The sequence below is a fragment of the Sebastes umbrosus genome, chromosome 15, assembly GCF_015220745.1.
Source record: "Sebastes umbrosus isolate fSebUmb1 chromosome 15, fSebUmb1.pri, whole genome shotgun sequence".
Classification (NCBI taxonomy): domain Eukaryota; kingdom Metazoa; phylum Chordata; class Actinopteri; order Perciformes; family Sebastidae; genus Sebastes; species Sebastes umbrosus.
Genome location: NC_051283.1, coordinates 17,014,465 through 17,032,362, shown reverse-complemented (window position 1 = coordinate 17,032,362; position 17,898 = coordinate 17,014,465). Strand labels below are relative to the sequence as shown.

Below are 17,898 nucleotides of genomic sequence, written 5' to 3'. Positions count from 1 at the left end.
AGCCAATGTTTTCCTATGGGGGAGAGAGGTGCTACCTGAGTTTGGTGGAAGCCTTACCCTTGGCATGACGCACTGCTGAAACTGGCCACCGAGTGCTGCGCTCAAAAATCTAATTATTTCAACTTTGACCTCGGTTGCTGCCGACCTTTCAAAGTGCAACCAAGGAGAACAGCTGTAACTGTTGTTGTTGCCTAGAAACAGGGAATGGCTTCCCTTGTGCTCTCTTTGTGGGGATATTTTACCTGCTGCCTCTGACTCTCTGCGTCCTACCTCGCAGTGAGTGAAGAGCTAATCTCTTATCATGTGAAGGCAGCTTCATCCCTTCAAATATCTTGTGACCCCTCAGATTTATCTTGGGGCCACTTGACGGATCCTGGGCTGCCAGGTTGGGACCCACAACCCTTCAACATACACCCAGTTTGAGAATCTGAGTATAAAGGAAAACACAGAATAGTGATAAATAACACACCAGTGGGCCACAAAAGTTATTTGTTTCCAGATTATTTTCACGAAAATGTGCAGTAAGTGCTCCCATTTGGCCTACCATGTTTATGGTGTTTTTAAGGACGTATGTGTGAATGCAAGTGTGTGTGCGTGCACTGCCTGCCGAAGTAAGCAGGTGTCACTGCGTCCAAACTGGTGTGTATTTCAGGAGGGTTGAGGTGAGCCAGTTGGTTGCCAGGAAACCAAGTTTGGGTGTCGCTCATGTTACACAGATCTCTGTGTTCTCCTGTCTTTCTCTGTGTGTCCCAGCCACGAGCCATACCTCTGTCGGATACCCTTTTGAGGACTTCCAGAAGATCTTTTTATTGAAACCTTTTTGTTGATACTAATTCTTCTCCAAGCGCCAAAATCTTCAGCTGTCAGTTGCAGGTGTTTGGTGATCTGTGGCTGCTGTCAGGATGCAACGGTTGGTGTTGAGCGTCCTCGTCTCCACACTGCTGCTTCTAGCAGTGGTGCCATCTGTGTACCAACAGTCAGGTACGGGTTCATCCATACACATGTCTTACGTTTGTTTTCTTATTGTATGACCATCTCAGTGTATAACCTGTTGCTGTGTCTTTCCTACACTTGGCATCTGATGTCTCCTTTCCTTGACTCCTTGCTTCCACCATCTGATCTCCTTCAAGAGTCTTTCCCTGATAACATCTCCTCTTAGTAACTGTGATGACGGCTTATTCTCCAGTATTTCTCACAAGCGGACACTAAGCAAAAATGTGAGAGGTTTTCTTTGGCATTACTTGCTAGTTTTGCCCACTCGCTTTTGCCTATTCTGACTTTGTCCAGACTGGTGGGCCGTTTTGCAATAATTAAGCGGTTAAAAATGTGTCTGTGGGAAGATCATTGTGCATCGGCCGATCAACTGGTTTGAGTGACACTTCCAATTGATTGCTGGTTTTGTCCCTCCTACAGATTGTTCTCAAGCCGAGTCATGTGACCTATGTGTCGGCAACTCCATGCTCAACCTGACAGGCTGTGTCTGGAAGATTTGTCCAAATGGTGACGCGTGCACGCACACACACACCCACACACACACACACACACAGACAGGCACGAACACACACCTGACCTATGACAGTAATTCAATCATCAAAGCTGCTGTAACATAAGCTTCCCTGGTTTGTACAAGATGACTGAATTATTTAGCATGCCAGGAATGCACACGATACACACACACACACACACACACACACACACACACTCACACTATAAACTGCTCGTCCTCTCTGTCTCAGGTATTGATACTGGCAAGTGTTTGAATGATATGGGCGACGTTGCAGACGACGGCTTCAACTGTAGCTGGACTAGAGAGGCTGATATGTGCTCAGGTAGCAAACAATACACTTTCAGAATTAACACGACTTATTCATGTGCCACCTCACTAACTCTCTATTTCTTTTAAATGTTTTATTTCCCAGTTGTAGAGGTTGTAGCTATTGGCGAAGATGGAATAGACTCAGGTAAATTGCATCGACTCCAGCATCCCCTTCCACCCCCTCCCCTCTCTCTTGCGTCAGACATTTATTATTCCCATAAGAGCTGCTGAGTAAAATATTCCCCAATGCCACTTAGTCACGGAAAAAAATCCCCCTTCTTTTATGTAATTTCCCTGTAAACCCATCAAACTCTCTTTCCCTCCAGGTGATGGACGCAACACTGAGTCACCCCCAAAGCTCTCCCAGGCCAAGTTTGACATGTCCAGCTTCATTGGAGGCGTCATACTCGTGCTGTGCGTGCAGGCAATCGGCGTCTTGGCCATGCGCTTCCTCAAATCCAAAGAGCAGAGCACCTATGACCCCATGTGAGTTTGTGCACGTATAGGTGTTAGAGAACAGAGAATTTAGCGTGGCTGTATCAGTTTAAGTGTGTGCATGTAAATGTGTCTGTCACCGAGTTGAACTGACGCCTGTTGGTGAGACAGCAACCTCTGGTGGCAGGAGTGATCAACAGCAATACAGTGTACAATGGGATTCTAGGTTGTATTTTGATTCTGATCACAAACCCCATCTGTCCAAATAAAAAATTCTGCCCATCTTCACACAGAGAGCAGCCACAGCAGTGAAGACAAGATGTATGAAGGACAACCGGGCCAAGGTGGAGGACACCAGAGCAGTGACTCATCGAGGTCTGATGACGAGAGTGTTTTTTTTTTTTTCCTGATTCCCTTCCTGTCATTTTTAGTTTGGTCCCCTCGTGTACCCCTGGGGGATGGGTGTGTTCATAAGAGGACATTTTGTCTCAGAATACCGCATTGTGTAACGAGTGTCTGTGCATGTGTTCACTGTGTTTGTATAGTATTTATAATCCAGAGACGTTTTGGCTGTTGGTATTCATACAATCTGGCAAACGAGAAACAAAAAAGGCTCTGATCTTCTCAGCGCTTTCAGTGATTCATCTTTGTGACCAAACCCACCACAAATTTTCACCAATACTACGTGTTAAGTGTTTGTCCTTTAACAAACAACAAGCAAATAGCTGTATCCAATGAGCTGTGTAAATAGTACAGTGTGGTTGTGGGAAAAAGTGATATAATCCCGATGTAGACAGCAGGTCAGACAAGGTCATAGCAGGCATTTAAACTTTTTTAAAGAACCCTAAAATAGACCAAAATGAGACTGAATGATTTTGTCCATCATCTCAGAGGACGTCCGTGTTTCATGTGGAGCTGCATGAGTTTTATTGAAACCAAAATTTAAAATATTTATGTATGTTATATATATATATCTTTCATGTTTGCAGTGAGTTAAATGATTTAGCTGGGGACTTTAAGGAGCCATCTCAACAACTCCTGGAGGTCCCCCCCTTTGGGAACAAATTATAATCTAAGCAGTAGGAGTAGTAATTTAAACTTTATGTCTACTTACAATATGGCTTTAGCACAACTCCTCTGATTTGTGTGTGTTTTTGTTTTGACTTTTTTTTATAAATTAATTTTTATTGAGGAGATTTCTGTTCTGACTGCTCATATTTATATTCTATACATATCAGCTTTAACCCTTTAATAACAGTTCAAAGAGATGTGATGTGAGCCTGTTTACTCAATTAAGTTCAGTATGAACTGTTTGATTTTTTTGTGATGCCATTTGAATGAAAAATGCTTTAAAAAGGCTGACAACCTGAAACACCTGTTTCTCTCTGTGTGTGTCATGTCTGCTTTCTTGCATGCAAATAAGAAGACATTAACCGCTAATCACAGTAAGAGATTGTACAGTATGTGTCGAGAGCATACAGTATTTGCACTTTATCTGGCACACTGCATGCCAGCAGAATGAACGGTTCTGCTGTAATCTGGGTGCGACCAGAGACATACAGTACTCCCAGTATCTGCAGATAAGAATCACCTACATCAGGCCTTTTCAATTTGAGGCCCGTGGGCTGAATCCGGTCCTTTGATCATTTATAAACATGAAAAGAAAAGTATTTCAAAAATACTAATAATTTCTTCCAATAAGATATTTCCTATTCATCAACCACTCATACAATTGATTCCGTTACATACTGTTAAAAGCAATATCATTGTGTTTTTAAATAATCTGCAAACATTCTCAGTTTATGGGTGTTTACGTTGTTTGGTTATTAGAAGATCGTCATTTTATTTCATAGTAGGCTAATTAGCCCATTCCTTATTTATGTCTTGCACAGAAACACTTATTTTGTTCAAAAGTTTCAAAGGTCCCATATTGTAAAAAATCAGATTTTCATTTGTCTTTTTTTATTATAAAGCAGGTTTAAGTGCTATATAAATACTGAGAAAGTATCGAAATGCTCAATCCATTGAGAAATACACACAGGTCGTATTCAGAAACTGTGCCTTTAAACAAACCGTCAGGATTTTTGTAACTTTGTGATGTCACAACTGTACAATATATACCTTAACCCCCTAACCCTTCAAATGGGGTTGTGTTTACCGTGTTATCGAGAAGAGTCCATATGAACGTCCCCCTCTTGTGGTATTCACAACCTCGTAAGTGGAACGTTTCTGAAAGCTCTGAGTTCACGAGTTGTGACGTGTTTATTGACGTTGTCAGAAATGGCGGAGGCCATGGAAGTTAATTTTTTGGCGCATAATAAGTTAATATATTATAATTTTAATCGTCAATTGTTTTTCTTAGTAATTTTATAATATGTCTGAGGAAAATGTTGATAAGCCCAACAGCCTCATCTTTTTCCTCTGTCATTATGTGTTCTCACGACTTAACCACTTGAACGCCAAGCATACACGACTTCTCATCTTGTAAACACAAGCTCACGAGTTACATTTGAAGGCAAAAATATAGACATTTCACAGTTTTTTACGTAAACATTCTAAATGTGTCCCAGTTTATTTCCTGTTGCAGTGCATGTCAATGATATCAGCTGACGAGATGAGAAAGTTTGGGACCCGGCTGCCGTGTTAAGATCAGTTGAAGAAGTTTGACCGGCATTCGTGAGTGTTTTACAACTGCCTCCATTGAATGAACAGCCTCCAGGCACAGGCTAGAATTTCTAAAGCCTGAAAACAGAGCCATGAGGAAATGCAGAAGTCTAGTTTTCTCTCAGAACACTTGAATTATAATATGCTGAAAGGTTATTATGGAATCTTTGCCCAATGATGCCAAAAATATACTGCCTATCCTCGCTTTAACCCAGGCTGTTAAGACAGAGGGAATTCAGGAGTCAAACTGAATAAATAAAAAGATGCTGAATGCAACATTTTGTTCATTAAAACAGTAATACCTACTCAGATTTAAATTTCTAGCTTTGCAGATCAGACATAGGTAATGTTAATGTCTGGCCCCTTGGCACTTCACTGTTTTCCATATCTGGCCCTTCTAAAAAAAGTAACTTAATAGGTGTTACATACTATATGTGTGTCAGTAGGGATCCCAGCATGCAGCAGGGGTGAGAGCGCTGATGGAGGCCTTTAGGGGATGCAGCACCATGCTGGTTGGATGCACCAGACGCTGTCTGAGCCAGGACCTACACAGGCTTGAATAAGCCCACACAAAAAAGTTTCCCCCAAGTGTGGCTGTCGTCCAAAGTCTGTTAACAAAGGACACGACTGAATACAGGTCTTTTTTCACTCTGAATGCACCCTCCCCCAACACACACACAAACACATTGCTGCAATAAAGTTGAGGCTCATGTGCTGCTGGCTATTCTCCCTTTAAGTCATGTTTGCATGTGTGTGTGTGTGTGGTACAGTAGAGTAGGTGCAGCAGCAGCAAATGTGTGTTTAGCAGGTGTGGACAACTACAAGGAAGAAAGTTATATCCCACCTCCACCCTGCCATTTGGTAAAACATCCGTGTGTGTGTGTGTGTGTGTGTGTGTGCACTGTTAAGGATTTCCCAGTAAAATAACAGTAAAGAACTGGCAGCAGGGTTGCCTTTATGTTACTGTGAAATTAACATTATTATACTGTCGCTGAAATTTACAGCTTTGTACTGTTAATGAAAACTACAGTTTGCACTGGTTGTTTTTTTTATTAATTTCACAGTATTTTACAGTTAATTTACTGTTTAAAGATACATTATATAGCTGTTTTTCACTTTTCTTTTATATTATCTTACTGATTTGTTTTAATGTACTATTTATTTTTTACATACATTTTAATAAACATTATTTTTTGCCTAGATGAATAGACTTAGCAGGTTACAGACATAGGAATAGTCACACTAAATACAATTAAAGGCACTTGTTAGGAAAAAGGCTATAATAGACTTGTTGACACTTTTCTCAAAATGTCTGTCTACAGCTGGCTACAAGCACAGAATGCAAACCAGAACAACATGTGAGTGAAGAACAATAAAGCTAATTCACTGATTTTACAATCATGTACAATGTACAAGCCTCACATGTGCAGATCAGGTCCCAGAATTAAAAACACACTGCATGAAACTGTTACTGATGATACTTTAAACAGTTGATCAGCAGTAAAGTGATGTTTTTTAAGAATGCATTAGTTAAAAAACGGCCTTTGAGCGTAATTTAACAGATTTTCTTTTTGTATTAACAGTAAAGCACTGTTTTTTTTTTAGCAATAACAAGTTAATACTGTTGAAATCCTGCTGTAAATTAACAGCAATTGTTTACAGTGTAACAAGGAGGAAAGTTATATCCCACCTCCACCCTGCCATTTGGTAAAACATCCGTGTGTGTGTGTGTGTGTGTGAGTCATAACACACTCAACAAACACACCGTATCAATCTGACTCTCTAAAACACACACATACAGTTCCTCCTCTCTGAGCCTCCCAGCTGACTGTGTGCACCAACTAACCAGCTCTGGAGGGCGTGTTGCTCACTGCGTCTACTCTGCACACGGACCTTTACTCACACACACACACACACACACACACTGCTCTGTCTGGACAACTTTACACTAAACTTTTCACAGATGGAAGTGGCGGAAGCTCTCAAGTAAGGTAACACAGTTTTAGCTTGTTTTTTTTTACGTGTCTCTCTCTGTGTGTGTGTATTAGTAATGAATGTGCGACGGTGGAGAGTTCAACCTTTGATCCAAAAAGGAGAAAAAGTGGCGACAGGTGTTCTCTCTCTCGTGAGGAAAGTGTTGCATGGGCCTATTATTTTTTTTCTAACTTCATGTAAATTGTCATGACCAGAAACTTCAATAATATTTCAAAATTAAATATTACAACGATAATAATAATTAATTTTTTTAATTTTTTTTTTTTATAATTTTAGACGAGTACATCAATGCAATTAATACTATACGAATATTATTATCAAGTCAAGTCAAGTCAAGTTTATTTCTATAGCACATTTAAAACAACATGAGCTGACCAAAGTGCTTTACAGACATAGGCAGAATAAAAACAGGTCAACAGAGCAGACAACAAAATCTCACACATCCACACACAAAATCCATGAGTAAAAGACTGTTATAATGAGCATTATAAAAGGTCAATTAGTAATCACAATTCAAGTACATTCAAAAGCCAAAGAAAAGAGGTGGGTCTTGAGCTGTGCTTTGAAAGACTCTGTAGAGGGAGCAGATCTGATGTGGAGAGGAAAACATATACTTTATGTCATCTACTGCACACTGTAATATTATATATTTGTGTTTTGTGTTCGTTTAGGTGCCAGCTTGTGAAAACTGTGGTGCACTTGCATGATATCCTGCTGTTCTGTTTACCAAACTCCTAAACCCAGGTGGATTGCTTTGCGCATGCGCTAATCACTCAGAGGTAACTAGCCTGAAGGAAGTGGACATACACACACACACACACACACACACACTAAACGACAAAAATGATTATATTGTGGTGCAGCAGGTTAGTTAAATGCACACAGACGCTTGCTTTTCTTCCTTTTTAATACCACACTACTCAGCGTCAAACCATGATGATGGCAGCTTAAACCTGCAGTAGGCAGAATGTTTAATAATAACCTTTCAGCATATTGTAATTCAAGTGCTCTGAAAGAACACTAGACTTCTGCACTTCCTCATGGCTCTGTTTTCAGGCTTTAAAAAATCTAGAGAGAGAGAGCATTCCTATTGGCTGTTCATTCAACGGAGGCAGCTGTCAATCACTCGCAAACTGCTTAAATGGTCAAACTAGGCAGCGCTGATCAAATATGAATCAATGTTCTGTTACTGTAATGCCTATTTCTTGCCTGAAATGTTTTCAGAAACATCTTGTAGTGTACTATTTAGCTGTAAAATGAGAAAGTTTGTTCCGGCTGGTAGGCGGTGCTTGGTATTTCCTTATCTTATCTCAACGTGACTGCCGGTTCACAAACTTTATCACTTTACAGCTAAACAGTACACTACAAGATGTTTCTGAAAACATTTCAGGCAAGAAATAGGCAGAAGACGGAGGAAGCTGGACGGCAGACTCCAGATCGGCTCTGATTGGTTGTTTTCCTCCGGTCTGTGAAATCTTGCAGATGCCGTTAGGAGCACCGGAGGACACAGACACACATGTTTTTTTTTCAGATTACCTGTCTCATGCACTACTGTCAGGATATAGTGACCGTTTTACAACATTTTTTTAATCATATTTGCTCCAATTCTACCCACTGACGCTTTAAATAGTGTTGTTAACATTTATTTTCAAGCCTTTTGTAATGTAAGTAGTGTCAGGAATAGCCTACCTGACACAACATGTGTCCTTGCCCTCTGAGGCACCAGATGGTATTTAATGGTTTAACAATGTGGAACCACAAGATCAACTTGAGAGATCTCAAAATATTTTACAAGATAAGATAGAAGACACGTCCGCTACATAAAATAACTTATTTTTTCTGACATTTCTTCGCTTGTGAGGAACTGAACACTTTGACCTCTTCAGGCCTCAAGATATAATCAATTAAACAATGTGAGAAGGAAAAATCTACTCACAACTGATGACGTGCGACATGTGACAGCAAGTAAACATTGCTTCATTTTAAGGGGTCAAAGGGCAAAAAGGTTAGGAACTATTGGTTTAGTGAGCCAAAATGTTCCCAATATACTTCTTGATATATACTGTCTTCTGAGATATACACAATATTAATCCCTGCAACAAGAGCAATCGTACGCTACACATATAGTGGCATGACTATAATGTAAAGCATGTGTAAATGGGATTACAGATGACTAGGCGCCGTCTGTTTGTTCAAGGCTTGTTGTTTTGCCTCTCACTCAGGGATGGAGGGGGAGCGGGTTGACTCTTCTCTTGACTTGAGTCACCTGACAGAAGAGGAGCAGTCCACCATCCTGGAGGTGTTACAGCGTGACATGAATCTGCGTGATCGCGATGAAGGACGTGTAAGGTCAGAGGTGATTGTTTATCCTATTTAGGTGGCAGTTTTGTCCAGTGATTAACACTGACATACAGACAGGTGACAAACTAAAGGAAAAAAACTACATAAAATGTCTTGGTAAGGTTGCACAGACAGGATGTACAAGTCTCTACACCATTCTTACAAAAGATATTCCTTCATTTGGCGTTTTGATGATGGTGGTAGAGAGCTCTGTCTGACATATTGATCTAAAATATCTCAGTTGGGTTGAGATTTGGTGACTGATCTACATCGTTTTCATACTCATGAAACGGAGGATAAAACTCCCATCTGGATAGAAATGTTTCATTGTTGGATGAAGGTCCAAAGGGGACAAGTCAAAGTCGCATCTGTGTTCATTTATTCATGGGTTTCCTTTAATTCATCTCCTGTCTGTATGTTGTAGTTTAAGGTTGAAAAAAAACAAAACGCTTTTTGTATGAAAAGTAGTATTACTGAGTGCAGGTTTGCTGTGGTAATATGAAACATTTAAGCTCAATATGAAGGTTTTGATATAGGAACCCTCTTTAATATGAGTCAGGGGCCTCAAAATCAGGTAATAAATTCAGGCCCACCTTAAGGCCCTTATCATGTCGGTTGATATTGTACTATAGTAATGCATGTTTCCAAACAAGCTTTCAATTAGTCAAATTACCACAAATCAGATTCAGATCAATTTTATTATCCCACACAGGGAAAATTGGGCAGCTGCCCACTTTGCCAGGTTGGTAATTCAGCCTTGCCTCCGTGGGGGAAGCCAAAGAACTACACAGTGAAATTGTTTCTGCTTACAGCTCCTGCATCTCAGAAATGTTATTGATCACTTTTTGAATAGGTGAAAATAACACATTTGTACTGCATGCAAAAACTGCACGTGATTATCATTAAGTGGGCATGTCTGTAAAGGGGAGACTCGTGGGTACCCATAGAACCCATTTTCATTCACATATCTTGAGATCAGAGGTCAAGGGACCCCTTTAAAAATTGCCATGCCAGTTTTCCTTGCCAAATTTTTGTGTTAATTTGGAGCGTGACATCTAGTATCTTTAAAACTGAGCCTGCTACGACCTCTGAAATACCGAATAGCGACCAGGCCCACCGCCAGGCTGTCGCACTGTTAAGAGGTAATAAGGTCTAATAGTCAACCTGTTGTTTGTGATGCTTGTGTTGATTCATCTTTAAATTGGAGCCTCAGCTGATGACAGTGCTTTATTATTAACTTTTTTTTTTGTTGATGAATTGATTCATTTAGTTTATAAAACCTCAGAAAACAGTAAGAAATGCTCATCACAATTTCCTAGAGGCAAAGGTAGAGAGTAAATCCTCACATTTGAGAAGCTAAAACCAGAGATTGCTTTGCATTTTTGCTTGAGAATTGGCTTAAACAATGACTCAGTTATCAAAATTGTTTCCAATTAATTTTCTGTAGATTGGCTAAATGATTAATTGACTAATCATTTCAGCTCTTCTATCAGGGTGGTGAACGTATCAACATGTTGTTGTTAATGGAAACGTTGAGTAAGTTGCATGACAGACGTGACAACAGTGACTGTTTAGTTTGTGATGTAGGTCGACATTCGCTGAATTTACATATCGCATGTCATGTTTATTTGCTGTTTAACTTAGCCGCCCCGTTTCAACGCTGCAGGCTCCTCCAGGAGAAAGAGAGAGATCCAACACGTTTGCGCTTCCTGTCGGGAGCGTGGTTCAGCGAGGAGTGTGGAAAACGCCATCGCAACTGGATGTCCGGCAGCTCGCTCGTCCACGCCACCATACGCCACAGGAAGACCAAGAACAGAGGTCAGGTTTCGGTTAATACAGTACTACTATTACATGCCTGCGGGGCTGTTTTCTTTTAGGGATATCCCAGTGATGGTTCTGTATGTGTTGCCATGGTAACAGATGTGCCCCTGATTGAACTGTTCAATGGAGAGAGAGAAAAAACCTCCCACAACAATAACACCTCTCCTGAGGCAGAGAGAAGGCTGACGGACAGCAAAGAAGAGGAGAGTGAAGGGTTAGTGATTCACGGAAAAATCATTTCACTTTAGTAACATTTGTGTGGAGTTGCATTTTCCTATATCTTATCTGTGTTTTTCAGGAGTCAAGGGAGTTTAAAACCTGTACCCACACCCAGAACACAACGTCCTGTAGCGCAGGTCTGTATGTGCCTGCTTGTTTCTTTTTTTCAATGCTTGAAAAACAAATGGTCTAAATATAAATATTATATTCCAGGGTGTCGTGCATAGAAACAGTTCCTCGTCATCCAGAGGTATGGAGGTTTCTCTCTCACTTCCTCTGTACCTCTCTAACTGTCTCTTTGTGATATTATGAACTCATTCTCTATTCATTCTGCTCACAGAGTGCGAAATGAGAAGTAATGGCCACTTAGAGGAACCTGAGGTGAATTATTTAAATGTCTAAATCAGTCATACGTATTGCCTTCTAATGGTAGAGTTTAATAAAGTAGTTAAAGGACATGATGTATATAGGGAGAGGGAACCAACTGATAGATGATCAATAGTGACGCTGTATCTGAGAATAATGGGTGTGTGTGCGTTTTAGGATGACTTAGACGGTCACACCGCGGACACTGACTCTGTGAGCAGCTGCCTGACAGAGCCGGATCCAGCCTCTCTGAAAACCAGCAGCTCCACCGGCAGCCTTCATTCGGGCTACACGGTACATACGCACACACATTTGATTAATTGTATATCCAGCGACGACAACATGACTCAGCTCCGGACAATGACGTAGGAGCTGATCTCTGTTCTGCGTGTGTTACAGCTCAGTGGAAGCATGATGAGTCTGTTCAGCTCAGGGGATTTTGGAATGGTGGAGGTGAGGGGCCGTATCCAATTCTCATTGGTTTACGACACCCAGAAGGAGGAGCTGCTAGTCAAAGTGTATCGCTGCGAGGACATTGCTTCAGCACGCAATAATCGCTCCGATCCGTAAGTGACTAATGCATGCGTGAATGTGCATCTTGCAGCTCACATAAGATCAGTCGTACAATGTCTGTGTGTGTGCGTTTTTCACAGATATGTTAAAACCTATCTCTTGCCGGACAAGTCGAGTCACAGCAAGAAGAAAACTGCAGTGAAGAAGAAGACACTAAACCCCGTCTACGATCAGACGCTCCGAGTGAGACCCTCTCTCATTTACATATTACATAAAGTGGCAGCCTTCACAGACATCTCCATCTACCATCTGTCTCTCAGCTGTCCTCCACGTGTCCTTCAACATGCACTGCAGCCACTTATTTCTCCAGTCTCAAAGATATTCAGATTTAAAGGGGACCTATCATGCTTTTTTGGTTTTCCCCCTTTCCTTTAGTGTGTTAAATTGTTTTTTTGTGAATGTAAAAGGTCTGCAAAGAAGCACTACTCCTAAACTGCCTGAAACGCCTTGTTTGAAGTTCCGCCTTTTCTTCCGTAACGTGGTGATGTCACCAAGTAACATATTTGCATAACACCTGCCTAGCGGCTAGTTTGGCACGCCCTCAAACAAAGCTAGTTTGAGGGCGAAAATAAGCACAATAGGTCCTCTTTAATGTTTACTTCTTGTAGTTTATGGTGGCAGAGAACATGTTATGCTTTGTCCTCTTCCATTTTTCATGTGTCGCCTGTCTGATCCTGGTTCTTATGTTATAGTATAAAGTGCGGATCGGAGAGCTGCGGAGCCGGACCTTGAACCTGTCTGTGTGGCACGCCGAGGCCCTGGGCAGGAACGTGTTCCTGGGGGAGGTAGAGGTTTCTCTGAGCCACTGGGACTGGAACTGCTCGCTGCCACTGTGGCAGGACCTGCAGCCACGGGTAGGGACGAGCTATCATGAATGATTCGTATGCAAATAACACAATCATGTAGTCACATAAATTAGCATACAAGTTTGAATATTCCTACATCAATATTTACCTAAAACACTATGATGTCTTTATCTACATTTGTCTAGTAGTGTGTGTGTCTCGCAGCAGTTTGGCGGATTTGTTGGAGACAGAGAGTACAGGGAGGAGTGTCTCTTGTGTCTGGGAGAGCTGAAGGGAGAGGAAGACATGCTGTGAATTTCAACTAAGGTTTTATGTAACCTTAATCTTTTCCTGCTTCCACACGTCTGCCTCCCTCTCTGTTACTTTTTCTTTCTCTTGCTTCCTGTGTCTTTTTCTCTGCCTTTTATCTTTTTCTCAGGTTAATTTGACTCCAGAGTCCATTAGCAGTCGTGGGACCGTCTTGCTCTCTATTAAATTTATCCCAGACGGATTCGAGGGTGAGCAGAGCACACACGTCATGGATGCAAGTGCATGTCCCACCATAATCTCATGTGTCTCATACATTGTGTGTGTGTGTGTGTGTGTATGTGTGTGTTAAGGAAGTGGACTGCCTCTGACAGGAGAGCTTCACATCTGGCTTCGGGAGGCTCAAGGTCTCCTGGCCAACAAAGGGGGCGCTATGGACTCCTTTATCAGATGGTGAGTCAGCTCTGCAACATTTGTCCTGATATTTCGTCATCAGTTATCTCTGGTCGTGTCTAGAAGGTAACATCCAAGTTGCAAAACTCTCGCAAGATGGTTAAGGTTAGGCATTGACCTTGAATGGTTAAGGTTAGGATAGGTCGTCGGGCAGCGAGTCCTGCGAGAGTCTTTTTGCAAGTTTTCACAGTTTGAGGGTTACCTTCTAGACACAACATCAGTATAATCACCTGAAACTGAGAATTGTTGCGTTTTCATTAGCCTAGAATGAGCCCTTCATATCTACATAGGGAGCGGGTCCTCTTCACGGAGTCCGCCCAAGGATGTATAAAGAGAACTGAATACAGCGTTGGAGGCGGTCTCCCGTTTATTCCTATGAGAGTTGCTCAGTGGCACATAAAGCCGAAATGGCTCGACTGCTGAGTGATAAAGTACCCGGAGCATCCTGCGATCCTCCGCATTCATTGGGCCCATAGAGCAGGCGCAGTAGCGTTTCTTTTAACTCCGCCTCCCAGCCCTCGCTTCAGCCTCGGTCTGGGGCTCATTCACTCGAACGGAGGAAGGAAAATAACTCTGGATTCAGGTATTAGTTCATTTTACAACATTTAGGACCTAATGATTTAAATAATGGCTATTCAAGTGTTAATACTGGGAAGCTGATTTACCTAAAAAAAAATTATCCGCTGATCTACAGAGGTCTCTTTCCCAATGTAAGTCTATGGGAAAAAGTATTTTTGGGCCCAATGGCATCACGTGACACGGAAGTTGTAGTACCGCCGTTTGGCCACTACGAAAATGTGCTCTTCCTGGCAGTTTGAGGGTGATGTTGTGTTGCTAGGGATGTTGCTCCGCCATGTTTCTACAGTACCTCAGAACAGACAAACCAAACACTGGCTCTAGAGAGAGCCTTTCACATTTTTACGTTACCTGAAGGCCACCGTAGTTCTCCGACACGACTGTGAAACTATGGTAACGTGAGCTGCAGAGTGCAAAACCGTGGTACCGCCAGCCACCGTCTGACTTCTCCTAAAGTAGTATTATTATGCTAAGGATGGCCTCTGAGTGAGGCCGCAGTCTTGGAAAGGGAAGAGTGAGCGGAGGGTATTCAGTTGGTTGTAATCTGCAACCAGACCACTAGATGCCGCCAAATCCTACACACTGTACCTTTAAACATCTAATCTGCGTGTATATACCCAAAATATAACTGAATCCTGGTTTGAATCTGAATTTAATTGTTTCATTATCACAATCTACACCGCACAAGCTACATACTCCCAGACGCCAGTCGGCAGAGTGGTCAGAAGACGCGGGTGGTGAAGCGCTCCGTCAGCCCTACCTACAACCACACCATGGTGTACGATGGCTTCCACTCCAGCGACCTGAAAGAGGCCTGCGCCGAGCTGACGGTCTGGCAGCGCGAAGGGTTAAAGCCGCAGGCCCTCGGAGGGATTCGTCTGAGCTATGGAACTGGTGGGTGTCTCTACGTTAACTTTAAAGTAGATATTGATACCCAGAACTGGTGTGTCTGGGTGTTTTGCTGGTTTCATTATAAGCATACAAAAGTGAACATTTTGAATGATTGGTCGTTTGTTGGGGCTCTTTCTAGTTTCAGTGAAGCCTTTCTGTGACAGATGATATAATAAGTGATCAGATAGGGGAACAAAGCTCCTATCTTTACCTTGTTCTGAAAGCAGCAGTCAGTATTGGTGATTAGGGACAGTATTTGTTCTGCTTTGCTGCAGCCTGGTCTATGCAGAGGATCTTATCTCTTATCAATTCACTCTCAGTTCCGGGCTGTTGTTGGCAGCGTGGTTTTTAAATTAACTCACTCATGTTTATCTTGGGCTGTCTTCTATAAGTCAGTAGGTGACTGTAAACTCAGTATGACAAAAGGTTTGCAAGGCGATGAATAAAGATCGAGCATCTCCTGTTAAAATGGAGCTTTTTCGAGCTGTGATTAGAGATCCAGTGCTATCTCACGGGTACCTGTAGGAGGGCAGAGGATGAAACATTAAAGGAGTGGTTTGATTGTTTTTTTTACTTTATAGTCAGTTTTGTAGATGGTGTCATAAAAGCCATTTTGTGCTTCATCTACAGTGATGTTGTGGAGTGGTGCGGCGACATATTTCTATACAGTGCTTTACATTGCATGTTGTTCTGTTGGCATTTCAGGCATTTCAGATGGTCTTGTCATCACAGCGAGGTCATTTCTAGGTTACCACTGTTACTGTGCATTGCTAAATATGTGAGAAATGTGGAGAACAATTCTGATTTCAGATAATTTAGTTGTGAAATAGTTCATGATAGTGTTGTTTTGCTCATAGTTGGTGCTTGATGAGAGGCGTGTAGACCTCAAGATCAAACCACTGATAGATAATAGAGCAGCAGTCTCGGTCTCATTCTGGGTTTCCTGAAGCAAGAAGATGTCAGTAGAGTGAGTGATGAGGTTTTAGTTGTAAACAGACGTTCAACATAAGGTTGTTGTATTCAGAGGGCAGGGCCTGTTTCTGTAGACTTTTGAGATTGTTTATTGTTACTGCTTTCAGCTTGGGGTTGGGGGCTGTGGTAGTATTAGTGCATATGTGCAGGAACATTGATCAGTCGTTGGGATTTTTATGGCTTCATTAAGAAAAGCATAATTTTCTGCATAATTTATTGCCTTAGTTTTTAAGTCTTAATCATTGGTTTTCATACTACTTCTTACTTATTTATAAATTATATTGTCTATAACATAAATTTTGTTGTTGTCTATCTTTTGTTTGTTTTTGTTTAGTTTTTTAAAAACTGTGCTGTTTTTTAAAAACTGTGCTGTTTTAATCTTGCTCTGTGAAGCACTTTGGGCTGTATGATTGTAGGAAAGGTGCTATATAAATGAAGTTGAGTTGAATTGAATCATTCCTCGGTGTGTGGAGTGCGGTGGGGATTTCGGTGGTAATGTCTTCAACATACATAATGAATAATGGTGTGTGTTTTTTTTATGGCAGGTCAGAGTTATGGGGAGGATGTCAGCTGGATGGACTCCACAGAGGAGGAGGTCGCCGTGTGGACCTCCATGATCGAAAACCCAAACCGCTGGGTCGACGCAACACTATCAATCAGAACTAACCTTGCACACCGGTCATAGTGACTCAGACACACCTTGCACATAAGCACATGTTCAAATAATGGTTGGACTGAAGGAAGGCCCTGAGCACATTTAACCTCTCTGTCACAATTTCTGTTTTTCATACATACAAACACACACAGGAGTCAGTAGTTGTGCAATATTGTGAATTAATGGCGTAGATCAGAAATATTTGTAATCTGTCTGCATTTCAAATTGTGTGTTTTTGGTTCAGTCTGTGTCTTATCTGACAAAAGTGTTGTAATCCATTGTAGTTTATTAATTAAATATCAAACCTCAACTGATGAATCACCCAGTGTTCTTCTTTACTTTACAAAGATGGAGAGATAATCATTTTAAGAAATTAATAACTATGTATTTATTTCAAGTTGTTTCCCAGACCTCTTATACTCTTTGGAGCAAGCCAGAAAAATAGTCCTAATCACTTTCACCCTGAACGAACATGTACTTTTTCTGATTATTCAGATAATTGTAATTATTTGATTTTTAAGTGTCATTACTGTAATTGGACAGGATATAAAAGGCCTGCAGTTGCATGAATTCATTTCCTTTTGATGGGTTACCTGACTACCACCTTGTGGTCAGACTTTATACTTATTCCATAAACTTTCCAGGCAAATTACAGAGGGAACAATGCAGAATAAGGTCAAAAGCACAAGAAGAGAAGACTACGTCCTGTAATTTGTCCTTGCTTTTAAACAGCATAACAAACTGTACTGTACATCGGGTATCCGTCCTCCCACTTACCTTCCACAGTAAGTGGGAGTAATGCATTTATAATATGAATCAGACCTCCTGTCCAGCATATGGCGATCTTAAACATCCCTGCTGCTTCAAGCTGCAATGAGAACCAGAAACTTTCGAACATGTACTGATACACTGCAGGAATTACAGTATCCAGAGGAATCACCTTTTACAGTCACTAAGGAAGGCAAAACATCAGGACTTTTCATTGTCAGGTCTATTGGGGAATACAGCAGATAACATATACTGTGAAATTATTCAGTTTTTAAGAGAAACGAGAAACGAATCTAGAGTTT

The 17,898-nt window shown here is 41.4% G+C and overlaps 2 protein-coding genes across 6 annotated transcripts; both read left to right on the top strand.

Annotated features, from left to right (window-relative positions):
• The first annotated feature begins 692 nt into the window (after window positions 1-692).
• Window positions 693-3,877, top strand: cd164l2 (CD164 sialomucin-like 2). Its single transcript, XM_037795230.1, has 6 exons — window positions 693-981; window positions 1,414-1,500; window positions 1,737-1,829; window positions 1,920-1,961; window positions 2,143-2,302; window positions 2,545-3,877. The coding sequence occupies exons 1-6, from the start codon at window positions 903-905 to the stop codon at window positions 2,561-2,563; spliced, it is 480 nt and encodes a 159-aa protein (XP_037651158.1). The 5' UTR covers window positions 693-902; the 3' UTR covers window positions 2,564-3,877.
• A 2,862-nt stretch (window positions 3,878-6,739) lies between these two features.
• On the top strand, window positions 6,740-17,146 carry sytl1 (synaptotagmin-like 1). Of its 5 annotated transcripts, none has more exons than XM_037795506.1 (16): window positions 6,740-6,901; window positions 7,582-7,689; window positions 9,133-9,259; window positions 10,917-11,068; window positions 11,171-11,285; window positions 11,370-11,427; window positions 11,504-11,540; window positions 11,631-11,671; window positions 11,834-11,950; window positions 12,056-12,222; window positions 12,310-12,412; window positions 12,922-13,083; window positions 13,454-13,532; window positions 13,635-13,734; window positions 14,999-15,204; window positions 16,719-17,146. In XM_037795506.1, exons 3-16 carry the CDS (start codon window positions 9,135-9,137, stop codon window positions 16,856-16,858), a joined length of 1,602 nt encoding a protein of 533 aa, XP_037651434.1. In that variant the 5' UTR covers window positions 6,740-6,901; window positions 7,582-7,689; window positions 9,133-9,134; the 3' UTR covers window positions 16,859-17,146. The 5 variants fall into 5 exon arrangements, with proteins under 5 accessions (XP_037651434.1, XP_037651433.1, XP_037651436.1 ...); XM_037795505.1 differs by having other exon boundaries at window positions 6,742-6,906; XM_037795508.1 differs by lacking the exon at window positions 7,582-7,689 and having other exon boundaries at window positions 6,756-6,906.
• The last annotated feature ends 752 nt before the right edge of the window (window positions 17,147-17,898 follow it).